This window comes from Nothoprocta perdicaria, unplaced genomic scaffold, assembly GCF_003342845.1.
Source record: "Nothoprocta perdicaria isolate Ctin4 unplaced genomic scaffold, notPer1 scaffold_0, whole genome shotgun sequence".
NCBI classification, from domain to species: domain Eukaryota; kingdom Metazoa; phylum Chordata; class Aves; order Tinamiformes; family Tinamidae; genus Nothoprocta; species Nothoprocta perdicaria.
In genome coordinates, this window is record NW_020454092.1 from 13,613,421 (window position 1) to 13,629,808 (window position 16,388).

The 16,388-nt window shown below is 41.1% G+C and overlaps 1 protein-coding gene across 1 annotated transcript in view; it reads right to left on the reverse strand.

Moving 5' to 3' along the window:
* EIF2B3 (eukaryotic translation initiation factor 2B subunit gamma) overlaps nucleotides 1-16,388 on the reverse strand; it is a 95,407-nt gene that overhangs the window by 62,794 nt on the left and 16,225 nt on the right. Inside the window, exons 3-4 of the mRNA XM_026033457.1 lie at nucleotides 13,886-14,045; nucleotides 8,457-8,568 (exon numbers count right to left, since the gene is read on the reverse strand). Coding sequence (XP_025889242.1) covers nucleotides 8,457-8,568; nucleotides 13,886-14,045 — 272 coding nt within the window. The remainder of the gene's footprint in view (nucleotides 1-8,456; nucleotides 8,569-13,885; nucleotides 14,046-16,388) is intronic.

The window sequence follows — 16,388 nt, forward strand, 5'->3', positions numbered from 1 at the left end:
GTCTCCTTCTCAAGGGATTTTACTCCTGTGCTGCTGCTCAGGTGCTGCTCCCCACACACATCTCAGCCCATTCGAATGCAAGAAGGGAGAGGGCCTCTCTTCAAATAATCACACTTGCTGAAAGACCTGCCCAGCATAAATATCTCCAACAATAGTACAAACAGAAGGCAGCTTTCTTCCCCTCTAGTTCAGCTGAAATTTATGGCACCGCTGGCCGTGATTCTGTTATTACTGTTCTACCTGGCTAAGATTCAAAGTCACGAAAGTGAGAATTTCAGAGACTTTCAGCAATGCTGTAGCTCATCTGGGGGTAGGGTTAAGAAGCAAAATAATAAATAATTGCATTAATACTGAAAGAGTCTTATAACCAGGGCACTGAAAATACTATATATACATATCTATACATATACACACACACATATATATATATACACATGAACACCTGCATTATAGAGACAAGACAGGCAGAAGTTAGCAACCTGCTTCTCAAATGATATTTAATGCAACAGCTTGAGAATAATAAAGAAAAAAGGCAATACTGAAAGGCAATAATGGTCTTTTGTGCTCTTGCAAATATCATCAACTGCTTAGGTCATTTATATGTAGACAAACTAGATGTTCCACTTTAACTTGAATCTCACTTAATTTCTTACCTTTTTGTTTCCAGCCCTTGGAGTTTAATCAAAGTCCATCAGCCATTTTTTTTCCCTCTGACTGCCTTAAGCTATTCCCTTAAATCTGTATGCATTGACTGATCCACATTTTCTGAATTTCTAAACTTTCACTAATCTTAAATTAAGAATATTCCTCTTTTTTTTCCCCCTTTTAATATTACAGAATTTCAAGATGGTCAAGAAGACTAGCTAAAGAAATAACAACTATTGGTAGCAAATCTGCACAAATGCAGGCAGATGTATGCTATGTATAAAGTAAATAATCACTTTACGGTAATCACTTTAGTGACTCAGTGAGTAATTACTTTAAAATAAAGAAGGTGAAACATTCTGCATTGCCAGTTAGCATATGAAGGTCTAACCATCACTTCCTCTTAAATCCTAGTTGAGTATTTCATATTCAGTGGTTGGGGAAGGAGAGACTTCTATACAAAATCTCTATGAGGGCTGGATAAGAAGTTTTACTACTAGCAGAAGGAATCTCTATCCGGTCTTAGCTGGAAAAAAGCTACAATCAATTTGAAGAGGAAAAGGGGGATTTGAAGTCAGAGAAAATAAAGATTGCTCAAAGCCGAAACGTAAGAGCTGCTGCCCTTAGGAAGGCACCACTGCTATTTACTCGATGCGCTGGAAGGGCTCCCGGGGAGCGCGTCTTCGCAGGAGAAAGGCAAGTTTGCTGTGCTCCTCATTTCCTGTGTAATTCCAGAAAGTGCCAGCACAAGGCTGTTTGGGGAGAACCACACAACGGCTGTTCACGAGGGAATTCAGCATTGTGTTCCGAATGAATGGAAATATTTTGAAAGATATATATTAGCGGGGAGTAAAGCCGCATGCGAAACCGGGAGCGCAGGCACACACAGAGACCTCTAAGCGGATAAATGTATAGTCTGACTCTTGCCATTAGGGCTTGCACGTTACTCTTAGTGGTGCTAAACAAATCATGGAGATTGGAGCTCACAGTAGCCAAGAAGTAAGCGCAATAAATTAGCATTAAAGAATTTGCAACTAATGGTTGATACCCAGTGTAGCTAATATTAATAGACAGGCTGCCATTTTCACATCTCCCTCTGAGGTGGTGATTTGGGATCTCAGTGACCAGGCTGATGGAAAGGCTCTTCAAAATCCAGGTTTCTTGGCATGAGCTAGATTAATAGTGTCTTGGAAAAATCCCACAGGTATTTCCCTCCAGCCCACTGGAAAAGCTTCTGCTAAACACGACATTAGAGAGTAATAATAGAAAAAAAGACACCATGGTAGGGGAGCCACAAGAGTAAGCTCCGCTTGGGCTGAGCAACCAGGACCTTAGCCCCATGCAGAATTAGGCTTTGTCACTGAAGAGGAACAGTCACATGCCTCATTTCACCCTTCCTTTGCTTTAAACCAGGCAGTTTCCTCCCCCCATCTCCCACATTGGCTGCTAAATTCCCCAACGGCGGGTGTTAACTAACTCCGCATTCCAGTCTGCTCTGCGTCATGGAGTCCCACATCCCGCTGATGAGGAACACATGTCTCACATGTGGAAGGGGAGAGCCCGACAGCGCTCACACAAGCAGGGATAAGCTCCTCTGACCTCTGACTTGCCTCTCTGTACCATCCCGCCTGCACAATACGGAGTCTGGGCCCCTTTAGCACTTAGTGGTCATTCTGGAAACACCGAACACAAGCCGCAAACCCCAACATTTCAATGGACTGTTAGGTTATACCTCATCAAATACATGCTAAGGCTGAGTATCAGGTAAAATGAGTGTCAGTTCAAAGCAAAATCTTGACTGTTGTGCGTCTCCTCCGCAATCACACTGTACAGAGGAACTTCTAGATCAAACAGGTTACATGTGGGTCAATCAGGGTAAATATAACAGAAATAACTAGCGAGGGATACAGCTCCCACCTACTCTGTGAAACAAACTGAACTCCCTGCACTGCTAAAAAGTAAAGACACAGCAGCAACTGCACCAAAACATTAAAACTTCTAAACCGAGGAGGGTGTTTGCTGTCTTGTGGAGCCCCAAGGCTCCTTGGGGTGGCAATGAGACACGGCCTCGCATTGTCCAGCTGGGTGACTCACGCAAAGCGCGAGTTTACCGAGCCACACGCGCTCAGCAGCGTCCAAACAACACTCGGCTCTTCCTCCTTCAACAACCTTGAAAAGCAGAGCAGCATCACGGCCCGAGTGCTCATCCGAGACCACAGCGTGTGGCAGACAAATGACTAATGACAGTCCAGGCAACAGATACTTACCCACGACTGGAAACCAAATGCCAAGTCTCATGCTCTCGGCTTTTAGGCTTATAAGCTGGAAAAAGTAGTTCGTAGCCAGACTAAATCCACTGCTAATAAGTCTTTCTGTGCATAAATTCCGTAAGTGTTCTTATTAATATTTCCAGGTTCTAAAAATTCCGAATTATAAGACTCCTAATTTCTTATCTATATGGCTATGAAGACATGTCGTGCCCTTGCCTTTATATATAGGACTAGGTATGTTTACATTTTTTCAACCCACTGCTGAATGAATAAAAAATACAGCAAGAGCAAAACACAATAAAATCCAGTGGATGCCACAGTAGCAGTATGCTCTTTAAAGCTCAATGTCTCAAAAACTACTTTCACAATATGGTCATATTTACTGCACAAAGATAAAATATATGTTTGTCTAACAACCACTTCAAAAACAGTAACTATAAAAATGTATTCCCTCTCCGAAGTTGAAGGCTATAGTCATTCCCAATATGCATTTTCAGAAAACGCATAAGAAATTGAGCAAAGTTTAAATGCACAATAAAAAGGCATTCTTCCTGAGAAAATTAACTCATTTCAGGTTATAGCAGTAACTCATCGGGAACTGAGGACTTCCAAACAGGCAAGCAAGATCTTCAAGCGCATCTTGAGAACATCTCTTCCCAACCCATGGCTTCAGCAACCACTCACAACCCAACAGTCTGCAAGTGTTCAGCAAGCTCCTCTTTTCTATAAAGAGGAATCTGTATTTCTTCTCTATCAAGAAATACGATTAAAGTCACACCAATGTTTCTGAAATGTGGTTATAGCCTGAAAAGTTAGTGTGTAAAAATTGCACCCTTTTATTCAGTAGACCTACTTGCCCTGCTTTGATTTAGAGACAGTTCTGCTGAATTTACTGGCCAAAATACCATTTTACAACTCTCTAAATTCCTACTAGCACTGTGAAACCAGTTCAGTTCTGGAAAGGAGAACCAGATTCTGTTTTGGCTTGTGCATCTGCAAAAGGATTGTTACCTAAATCCACACAAACAACTTTGATTTTTTGTGAAGGGGAGCCAGAAAAGAACCTGATATATTTTCTGAATGATCATCAGAAAAAAAAAAAAAAGAAAATTCTATTTATTAAAAGAGCAGATACCAGGTTTCCCCACATGGGAACAACACCAAAGCAAATACATGTATGCATCTGTAGGCAGCTGACTACAGCAGCAAAGCAGTTAGGGTTTTCTAGACTGCCCCACAGTTGATGCTCATAGCTTCCCTATCAGGTTCAGGTCTGTCAGTGATACTGCCTATGGGAGCACACGGACACAAAGCACGCTATCGAAGTCCTGCTGTCTAATCTATTAGAAGTGGTCCAACTGATTTTGATGCATGTGGCTTACGGAGAGCTCCTTCAGGCATCCAGTCTGGCCGTGGTCACCGCCTCGGCCACACGTCTGGTCCTAGAAGAGCACATCTGCCCTGCAGCTGCTTGAGGATGTTTTATAGAATGGAGCACCTGGGTCTGGGTCACTCCCACTCTTCCTCAGGGAGCTGCTACACCTTGAATCAAAAATAAATGAAGCACCAGAAGCAAGTCAAAGTATTTCCCAGACATCTTCCCATGAAAGGTAGTTTAAGATAACAGAAATGCTGAGGAAGTCTCAGGGCATTTACATATAATCATTTAAAACAAACTATCAAAAGGAAAAAAATATATATAAAAGGTAATATTCCAAGGCAACACAAAGGAAAGCAAATGGATCAAAATTCTCATTGCCTACCCCCTTGGCAACACTAACTTTTAAAATGATCGGGCACCACTCATTTTTACTTTCATGGTGCAAGGGGAAAGGGAAGAAAAAAACATCCTCCCCTGCTCTGCCTCCTTCTTTTTATTAAAATATCTTAAAAGCAGATCTTATTGTTACTTCAAGGCTACTTATATGAGGACTATATTTATATACGTATTTGCAGATGAGGTATCCCTTTCTGTCTGAAATGTATGAGGTAATAAGTAGCTGGGATTGTCGTGGTGATTTATGAACGTACTCTTGAGGAGAAGAGCTGCACCTGCACGGCGGGAACACCCACGAAGGCCCCGCTCGCCCTCCAACAGCCGACCGTATCTTAAAAGGAAACGCTCCAAATTTAGACCTGCTCCAACAGGTGTCTTTTACTGTCTCACTTTGCATGACCATAAATATCAGAGGTGGAGCAAAAAACTCCCCGGCCATTGTGATCGCGCTTTGAAAATAAATACCTTTACCCCCTTCTCTCCGAAAACAAAAAAGGCAGCTATGGAATTCTCATTATTTCCTCGGTCTTTCATTCTGCCAAACCCAGAGTCAGAGAGATGTCACCGGCAGCACCAGGCTTCAGGGATGAGCACGTAACTTTCTTTTCTTTCTCTTCAAAGGGCCCCTGACTTGGCTCCCAAACTTTCCCAAAATCTACTTCTTTCATCGTAGTATCTCATCTTGCAGCTATTTGCCAGAGTGAGTGACACGCACAGGCTGCTCAGGGCTTTTTATAGGCTCTCATGACCCAAGCAGGGACCCATTTCCTTCAAAATGCTTTCCCCCCTGGCATCTCCCTAGGCACTACCAATAAATTTTCCCCCAGCCCGTTGTGCTGCAGAGTCAGAGGCCCCAAAATGTGTCCGAACGGATGCGTTTGGCACCGTTTTGCACTTGTTTACTAGAGATGAGAGGCTACCTGAGGAACTTCTCTTGAGAACGATTAATCGTACAGAAAAAATGGACAATTCAACAGCTGAACAGAAAACCTTGACAAATTTGCTCTGGCAACCAAAGGAGCAAAACCCAGCATCCTTTTTGTGGTGGTACAAGGGGGACAGGTACTTCTCAAAACCAAAACAGCTACCCACAGCTCACAGAACAAATCAAATCCTTAAAAATAAGGATTCCTAACTATGCTCAGCAACAGAACAAGAGAGAAAAATTAGCTTACACCAGGAATTTATAAGTCTCATTAAAACGTTCATTCTGTAACACTTCAGTTATTACAAAATGCCTGAGTCGAGGGCAAACAAATATTTAATACTCAACAGGTACTCAGGAGAATGTGCATTTTCCCCTGTCCCTCCCCACCAGCTGCTCTTTTATGGCCGGAAAGTGAAGAGCGTGAAATCCAATGATAGGAAGAAGGCAAAGGTCAAGAAAAAGGTTTTTCTTTAAGGATTTAAATTAGCGTTCTACAGCTTTGGATGTTTTGTCAACAGAACTTCCCTCCTGTGAGTGGGGGAAGCCAAAGGTCCTTTGAACAGTTTTTCTAAGGGATCTAGATTTTTACCAGTAACAAGAGTCCATGCTTTAAAGAGAAGTTCATCTTTCCTCTTCCCCTTCCTTCCACCACTCCCTCCTTTCCATCCCCCTCCTTAAAGGGGAGGGGAAAAAGGAAAAAAAAATATCAAAAGGATCCAGCGTGCAAACCAAGCACTGGAAGAGTTCTAGAGTTCATGCAACAGGACCACCATAACCCTTCAAAGGGATCATTAAAAGCAAAACAAACAAGAGCAACACCCTCAAGATGCCTATTGTATTTTACAGAGGAACAAATGAGTGTACTGGAAATTCTCCCATCGCGCCACAAAGTCTGTTATTCCATCAAAATAAAGTCCAGAGATCAAGAACTGGCCAACATGGCAGCTGGAAGTCAGTCACTTCAAGTGCTCCACAAGAAAAGCAAGATTGGGCTTGCTCTTTCTTGCTTGCTTTACTATGAAGTATGATATATGAAAAAAAAAAGACTTCAAAGATGGTTTTAAGAGTCGCTTTTGTTTCTCACATGAGAAAGTCAGGGCTTGTGCAGGTCTAGACAACACGGTGGTTAAAACATCATTAGCTGCCAACATTTTGTCTTCCTAGAGCTCCCACAGTTGTTGCTACCATGGAACTGCCTTACTTAAAAACACTTCATGATTTCCATATATAACGCTGCTTCCCTCAGAACTTCTCCAAGAAGAAGAGCGAGCACACGAGCATCCACAGCAGGCGGTTTCAGGGACAGCAGCCTTAGGAGATCACCCAAGTGGATAATGACCCCTTGCTTCAGCCCGAGGCTGCGTGAGGTCTTTGGAACCTCAATACAATACATAAAATCAAGTTCTTGGTGACTTCTGTACATGCAGCAGATCTAGTTCTTGGTGACTTCTACACACGTAGATGATCTTCCCTCTCTGTGCTTCCAGACTACCATCTGTAGGTTTTACTTTGCAGCTGGTTTAACATTTTACAATATATTTACTCAGGCAAAACTTTCAAAACTAAGGGAGACACAGATTTTAACCCATCTGTACAATCACCAACATCCCATTTACCAAATCTCAGTTACACTCAAGAAGATCTGCTGAAGCAACGTGACTGAACAGGTGTTCCTGAAGACAGAGTTTGGCCTGCAGGACAAAGTCTGATTAATTTAACTACAGGATAGCAGGAATGAGAATCCTCTGTTTAGATGAACCTGTAAAATCAGAGGTCAACTAAGATCACATGTGTTACAGCAATTTCAAAGTTGTTATATTACAGCCACCCGTTTTTGCTATGAGAAAACCATAAAAACAAGTCTACCTAACAGCAGATACAATATTCCATCCTAGTCCAAAATAGATCTATTAATCATTTCATGGCCAAAAACACAGAGTGCAACAGTACATAATTTACTGTGCCCATCAATTGCTGGGCATGCAAAGGTGTCAAGCCTGCAGCTTGCTCCCTGCCATGACCAAGAAAAACTAAGGAGAGAGGCTGTGGGAACACTGTGGGACAGGGTCTTTGTATCACATGAGCTAACATGGGTCACTCTTGGTTACCTTTCTCCAAGGGTAAATCTAAAATCCAGGCAGAAGAGCCATCTCCCCTACTGTGTACAGTACCTACCATGCTCACATGCAGGGTGTTCAAGGGAAGGTAGCACCTAGCAGCAGCTTGTCAAAGCCCAAGTATTTCACACAGCCTACCACATATATCAGCAATCTTTTCACAGAACAGATTAACTAGGAGCAGGTCCTGGATGTCCGTCCACATCCTTGATTTACAAGGTGCACATGGATGAATTTTCACAGCTCACAGATGGCTGCCCTACATGTGTCTAATCTCAAAGGGGAGGCCTGACTGACAGTGCGGGACACACTACAAAGACTGGGCTCTGGAAGAGCCAGCAAATCTTTCCACAGGAAATGTCAGACAATGTATGGGTCTTAGAAAAGTAAAATTACTGCAGAGAATAAGTTATTGTAGAGAATAATTACTGCAGAGAATAAACTAATAATAGTTTACCACTTCTGAATCTCTGACTCCAAATGGTATCTGAACTATAACCATACAGGCTTCATTTCAAGAAGAGTTACCTTTACACCTATTCTAAAGGTATCAGACAGACTCATCAACTGCTTGCAATGCTAAAGCAAATAATAAAATGTTGCTCACTCAATATTAAAGAAGCTTCTCTTTTCCTTCCTCATCCCACTTTATCTTCATCTGTCTTTCCTATGCCACTCATTCCAAGCTCAGTTTCAAATACAAGGACTCGTTGTCTTACTTCTGAAGGATGGATCTTTTAATGACAAGTTCTTCATCCAAGTCAGCTTCGTTAGCCATGAAGAGCAATCTTTTTCCTGTGTCATCCACTCCAATAAAGTCGCGCTGCTCCACTAAAGTAGAAAACCAAATGCAGTCATTATATAACCCTGTATTAATGTATACTGAAAACACAAATGGGACCATCAACTATCTCTGGAACATGAAATATTAGATTCCAGACTGATACAACAAATAACAAAATTTGTACCAATTCTTCACAATATTTGTTTACTTCTTTTCAATCAGGGTAGGTGATATGTAGATCATGACATTCAAAGCACTGTCCCTGAAGCTTTTTGCAGCCTTGCTATGAAGATGGGCTACAGGTCCTAACATGCAACACTATCTTGAGCTACACTAAATTGTGCTTCCTTTCTTCCTCCCCCCCCCCCTTTTTTTTTAAACTACTACCTGAATTTACATAGTGACAAAACCCATGGCAATCAAAATTCTTCAAAAACCAGCTGTTTCCTCCTCATCATAAATCACTCCATTTCTTGCATCAGAATTAGGTGATGTGGAGAGTATTATGATTTCAGGCAAGACAAAACTACTTCACAACTCATCTCCTATTTCAGGTGAATACTGATAGCAACAGAAAACTTAAACCACCCAAATACATATAAACAGCACAAATTCCAAAACTCCTATCACTTTGATGTTTGTGGGTGGGTTGACTTTTTTTAAAAACCTACTTGTAAAACTGCCAACAAAGAGAATACTTAATAGTCACATATATTATAATGGTGATTTTATTTGCTGCAGTCAGTGACAGTGCATCAACAGTGACCTTGGTCTACTGAAATTTAAAGCATTTGTCTCTCATCAAAGTAGCGGAAACTTAGTTCTAACTTGCACTTGATAACATAAAGCCTCAATTCTGGTGGCACCCACAGACTGCTCTTTACACAAACATAGACTGTGCAAAAATACACATATAGAATGCACAGTTCTAACAAAATCTCCTCTCTCCCACTAAATACTATTATTTAGGGCCAAACTGGCAAATACTCAATCTCTTAAATCCTAAGCCTTTAACCACATAACAGCATCCTCTATAAGCAGTTAATTCTTTAAGATCTTTTCTCAGTTCAACTACATTTTAATCCCATCTCCCCCAGTTCAGCCCCATCCTTTATTTTCTTGATATTTGTTCCATCAGGGTTACCACAGAAACAACCACTATCCAAATACAGTCAAACCTCTGCAGCTGTTGAAAGCTTTCCTACTGGCAGCCTTTGATCTGCACGATCAAGGGTACCCTCTTCAGAAATCTCCCCACCCCACTCAGAAATTCATTATACAGCAGCCGAATACAGAAATAGGCCCAAACATGCAACGAAATGACAAATCACGCACAATTAGCTGAAGTCTGAATTAAGTCTTGAAAACAACGACAAACCTCATGCTAAGGAGGAAATCTGGGACTAGAGACTAGAACTATCACCAGGGCCACCTAACAGGGGTGTCCTGGCAGAGCAATGTGAGGGTGCCTGTGTGATGGGGCACCCACACCTCTCCTCAAGAAAGTCCAGGTTGTCACTGCCTACCTCCTAAATGCACCCGCAGTGTCTCTGTTTGCAACACACTTCAGTGCCTGCACATGGGTCTTGCCTACACTGGAAAGATCTTGCCTACACATCAAAAAAAAAAAAAGAATGAATGAATAAATAAATAAATAAAGGAACATTTGCTCAAAGCAGAACTACATCCTGACTCCATAGCTACTGCCAAACAAGTTCTTCTTGCTTGTGCACATAGATAAGAAACAGAGAGGGAAACCATGTTACAGAGGTGTATTTTATAAACAGTGAACACCAAGCCATTTTTCACTGGCAATCAATGGCATTGCTATCATAATTTAAAAAATGACAACATTCCAAAAAAAAAAAAAAAAAAAATCAATTACCCCAAGACACAAGAGAGGTTTTTCAAATCACACTGGCACTATGTAGTAAGGTGAAATAAGAATGAATACATATCCTGCGAGGGATGAATGAGAAAAATGTTAAATCTTCAATAACATTAAATACAAAATGATTTAAAGTATAAAAATGGAATACAGGATGTGTTTTGCTTCCTTGTGATAGATAAATAAGGATCTGAAACAGTTAAGGCAATTTTTGAGTACCAAAAAATTAGATCCCATCAATTTTGAGGGCTTTAAGACTTCAAGAAATTATGACCTCACAAGAGAATGGAAATTGAGCAACTGATGGGGAGAAGAAATAATTTTCAGCCAGATCATCTAAAATGCTTTTTAATCAAACATAATTAATTGTCATTTGGGGAAAAAAAAGGCACCTTTGTTAGGGATTTGGTATCCCCACCCTTTCACTTAAGGGGAGAGGATTCCCACGACGCAGCCTGCGAGACCACCAGAGAGGTCTTCTGGCAACCAGAGGGAATACCAGTGATGACACGCCTGCTGCTTTCAAGACAAGAAAAACAAGCAAGGAAGAGTCACCATCCCCGTCTTTTCTGCTTTTCTTTATACACAGAAAGTTTCGGGCGCTCTTCCTCCTCCCAGCCCCTCACAAGGTGCTTTTAAGTGCGGGACTCCATTCTGAGGCCCTGAACTTCTGACACACACTGTTTATTTGGATTTGTACCATTCATTAGCACTTCTTTTTTTTGATCGCCGTGCCTCTGCATACCTCTAATTAATCAATTTTAGAAGCCAGTGGGATAATTATAATGAATATGAGACGCTCTCCCTCTCCCCCTAGTACAGAAGCCAGTGAACTTCACTGTATATCCTGCAACTCAATTAGGCCAAGCATTTAATCATCAGTATCCATTCATATAGATGCTTAGAGCTCATGATAATTTAGAAACTGTTTCCTCTATCACGTCTCCAATGTTCAATAATACCCTAAAAGCAATGATTTGGCATGGGAAATAAAGGTTTGCTTTCCTTTGACTCGAAAAATAATGAATTAGTAGCAACAGACCAACAATTAATAAAACTGCCAAAACATCTAGTGGCTTATCTGGGCTAAAAGATCCATTTCATAACATCTAACCTTGAACACAGCATGAGCACACAGAACCATGGATATGCCACGTATTGGAGAAGGAGTTTACAGTGCCACCCACCACGAAAGGCTGCCCAACACTTTCTGTGTTACTATCTTGTTTTAGTTGTTTATAAGCCTTGTCTATTTTAAACTGTTTGGGATGAAGTTTTCAATACCAGCTGCCTGCCTTAAGGGGAAAATTTGGAAAATTTCAGAGAAAACAGTTCAGCTGCTTCTAAGGCAGTGTTTAGCCTAAGCTTAAATGGCCCCTTCCTTTGAAAAGTTCTGGTAGGCCAATTCGTTGGAAAAGGGACAAGACATTTGGTAAAGGCTGCTGACGTGCAGATCAAGAATGTGCTTTTTACCATCTCTTTCTGTTATAAACTTCTGGAAAACTGTAGTTTCACACAGTCTTGCACGGTTTCTATTCTAGCTGCAAACATTTTTGCAGTTTTGCACTTATGTTGAAGGTTTTCTTTCAATCAGTCAGTTCCTCAAACTGATCAAATAGCAGCTGCCACCCAGAAGCTTCTGTGCCATGGGGTGGCATCTACAGAACACCCAAGGCGTGAGGCTGCACAGTCACACTGTGATGGCTGTTACAGGGAAAAGGGCTCAATCTGCTGCATTTCTATGACATGATTAGTACCAAGACAGAAAAAAAAAATATATATATATATATTATATATATGGGACTCTAGACTGGGGATAGAAGAGGGAGGAAAAATAACCCCCAGGGATGAAAGGCAGGAGGGTCTGTGCACTCTAAAATGTATTGTCCCCATCCACAGCTTGGACTTGAGAAGCAGGAAGTCCTTAGTCTCACCACTCCTCTGCTGGTAGAAAAGGCTGGAAATGCCTGGGCAGGTACCTAGCTCATCTGAGATGGTCCCTAGAGAAAAAGCAAATTCCGAGTGCTGTCCAGGACAGCTCAAGTTGAGTAGCTTTGAGCGGGAGATTTTTAGCATCCAATCTCACAGATAAACAGTGCAGCGTCAAAATGCTTCCACATGACAGAATTCAAATATTTTTAAAATCTGGTGTTCTACACATCAGGAAAGTCATATACAAACTATCATATAAGCAGTGTAAGAAGAGTAATGCAAAAGGAAACAAGGAAATTAAGAATGCATGGGCAACCTGACGTGTTTACATTCGGTTAAGAGTCTTCAGATGATCTTGTTTTTCCTCACAGACCTCCCCTGCCTTGTGCTGTGTGTTGAACAGGGCTCACTTACTGGGCAGCTCTACAATGTTTAATCATAGATCCATTGGTTCCAGGCACTTCTTAACTCCTGGATGCTCAACTGTGCAGCTAGGGCAACACTCTTTACAATGTTTTACATGCAATTATGATTTAATTTTTTTTTTTTAAGAGGGTGTTAGAGCTGTTAAGGAGTCAAATTCCTAAATGGTTTTAGCTCTATTGTCCTTACGTTTTCCTCCAGAAAAATCTTTTCATGTAAGAAGCCTAAGTACCTTTATTTAAAAAAAATAAAATGAAAAATAAAAAATAAGAAAACAGGAAAAAAACCCTTTCAGATACACACATAGTGCAACTGTTGGCTTGCATTTCCCTCCTCTCTCAGTCAGTTTGAAGCCATGCTTTCTTATTCATGTTAGTGTAATGCCTGTGAGGTTTAATCATGAACCAGGACACACTGGCAATAATCAAGCCTCAGTAATTTAACACGTATCATTAAAAGAAAATGAGAGGTAAGGTATGGGAACAACACTATGCTATTCAGGGCTTTTAGCATATAGGTAAAACAGGGATAATAGCCCTGCCCTGCCTTACAGCAGTGTTGTGAGAATAGATACATTAAAGATTACAAGGCACTAACTCAGATATTATGGTAAGAGGGACCAGATAAGCATCTACCCAAGTCCTTGAAATCAGTGGGAGTTTTTCCTAGTAAAAGGCTTCTGGATGTGATCTCAGAAGAGTAACTCAGTACATACCATGAGAGGGAAGAATTTCCAGAAGTATTTGTTTCCCATCTAACTCTGCTCCCTACAGTCAGTGGTAAAATTCCCAGTTACAATCTGGCTGATGCTGAGTGCTCTTGAAAAACCTAATGGTTTTAATGTTCATATGTAACAAAAATCTAGGGTCTGATCCAAATCCCACTGAAGTCACCTGGAGCCTTTCCCTGAACTCTTGTGAGCTTTGGAGCAGAGCCTGCACGATTACACGACTTAATTCTGAACTGGAAAAAGGCAAGTCATACTCCCACTAAGGAATCTGAAGGAAAAAATAGGGTATCTGTACCTTTTAATCTCTTTTAATCTCTGATGGATAATCATACACAATATACTTATTAATAGTTTATCACTTATATATATATATATGTTCCTATCAACATACCTGGCTTTTTTTTCCCTTTCTGTCCTGGTACCACATCCGTGGGCTCGTGAGTTTTCTTCATCAACATGGAGAGAGTAGCATCATGGGTCCGAAAGAGATCCACAACTTTATACAAGTCGACATCTGTGATCAGGTCGCAGCTCAACACCAAGACATCAGTCTGCAGAGAAGAAAACAGAGAGTCCTTCAGAGATTCTCACGACCAAGTAGGGACTAGCATCTGATGACTCTGCAACAAATACTGCCTGTAACAGTTTGCTTTTTTACACAAGGTGTGCCATACATACCATGTATGTATGCCATACTGACCAAAAACATGTTCCTGGGATAGGTTTTTACTGGAAGCAGGACAATTAACTCCGAGGCAGGAGTCAATAACTGGTGAATGTCACCAGTTCACATTGCTTGAGTTCTGCTGTTGCTGGAATAGCTATATGTTATCCAGCTCTGGGCCATAAAGCAAATGTGATCAGCTGAACTGCCATCTCCTCCCAAGGGAAGGGACTGGGACACAGAAGCCAGGACTTCCAAGAAAATCTACAGTATTTTTAATGGCTACTTTTAGGTATATAATGATGTAGAAAAGAAATCTTTCTGCAGAAATCTTTTTAGCTGACTTTGCATCTGGCTACAAACCACTGGAAAAGATTTAAACTATGTTATTTTATCAAGGGGAAAGAAGAAAAGATCAAAGACTATCTAGGATGTGATTTACTCAGTAATTGTGCTGTGATGGTGGGCTCAGGCAAGAAATACATTTCCTAAAACCAGCAATACCCCATATAAAAAAATTGAGGAAGTTAGGTCCTATTTAATAACAGGCTTGTATTTTATTTTGATCTCACAGGATTTCAAAGTGCTTTACAAAGCATTTAAGAGAACTGCTGCATATATCACAGAAATGTAATCACACACACTGGGTGAGACCCAGCAGCTTCATTAGCACCACACACCACCAATGCAGGCTGCCTAAAAACTCTTACTTAAAATGATTTTCTGCCTTTCTCATGGCTTGTGGAAATATACTGCCAAAAATCTAGCAGTTTGGCAATTATCTTCATTTAAACTAATCTTACCATAATATTTCTGCAGCACAGCCTACAGAAAATTAGTGAGTTTCCACTTCATTATTTTTGTTAATGATCAACTGTCTGTGTTTCAAGAAGATAGTGTTTCTCTCTTGACATAAACCATTTTCACTTTCTTTGCCATAATTTAATATATAAGCCTCCCAGAGGAGGAGAGCATGGTTTGGGCATTAGAAAACACTTGGTAAAGTCTGAGTTACTTACTCAGAGAGGATCAATAATTCTATTTTTCATTCGAATGCCATCTTGGTTGAAAGAAAAATATCTCAGCTCTGACCTGGAAGGTTTGTTTTATAGACTTGTACCCAGTGTTAGGAGATTCCATATTGCAGATAAGAATAACTGAGGTCTGCTCTATACTTTATTTGACAGGTTCTCCTACAAATGGAAGGAATATTTTGAGTGTTGCTGGAAAGTCATGAGAATTCATCATCCCAGACACTATGAGGGGTGCTGATTTGGCTGCACAGAAGGGTCAGGCCCTCCTGTTTTCCTATGATTTCTCCCCACTTTACTGAGGAAGACGAGGTTGCTTTGTGGGAAGCAACAATGTGCAGGTTGAGAATTTTGCACATACAAAACATACCTTATTCTGCTTTTAATATATTTTTAAAATGTGTATTTTATATTATGGCTGTGTCTCAGAGAAGTATTTTAATTATCACTTGCCTAAAACAAACAGCATGCACATACTTGAAAAACAAAGCAAAAGAAAAACCGGTAAGCTGTCTACTACTCTGGAGCAGCTCTGAATCAGTATCTTAATGTGCAAAAAGTGAGGGAGAAAATCATCCATCTTCATACGGAAGTAAAACTTCAGTTTCATAACTGCAGATAGTGACAAACATAACACCCTGAAAAACTGTACAAATTTTCAAACGTTCAGTTGTCACAAGAGCACAAGTGAGTTACAATACTTGGAGAAAAGGCCAAAATGTGTCCAGGACCCAGATGAAGAAACTGCTTCTTTTCAAACTCATTTTGTAGGAGGACGAGATCTCTGGCCTCGCATCCCTGGGCGGTGGGTGGCACTAGGGGGAAACCCAGACACCCCAGCGGCCTTACCTCAAGCAATAATTATCTGGACTTGTAAAACAAATCTTGTGATTATTTCTCATTTCACTAAGTGCTTTAATCCATCACTACAGTAAAATCCCAAGAAGCCTTTCATAGTTGTGAGCGGGCTCCTGGGTTTTTTCCCCTCCTCACTCACAGGACAAGGGTTTTTTTTTTTTTTTGCAAGAACTGAATGCGAGACCCCCGAGGAGCCTACGGGAGCAGACCCACCAAACGTCTGGTCGCCATCTGTTCTCCCCATTTACTCTCCCCGTATGTAAATAAACGGCAGCGAGCGCGGGGAGCGGCGGAACACACGGGCGCTCTGTAAAGCCCACGGTTCGGCCGCTGCTCCTGAT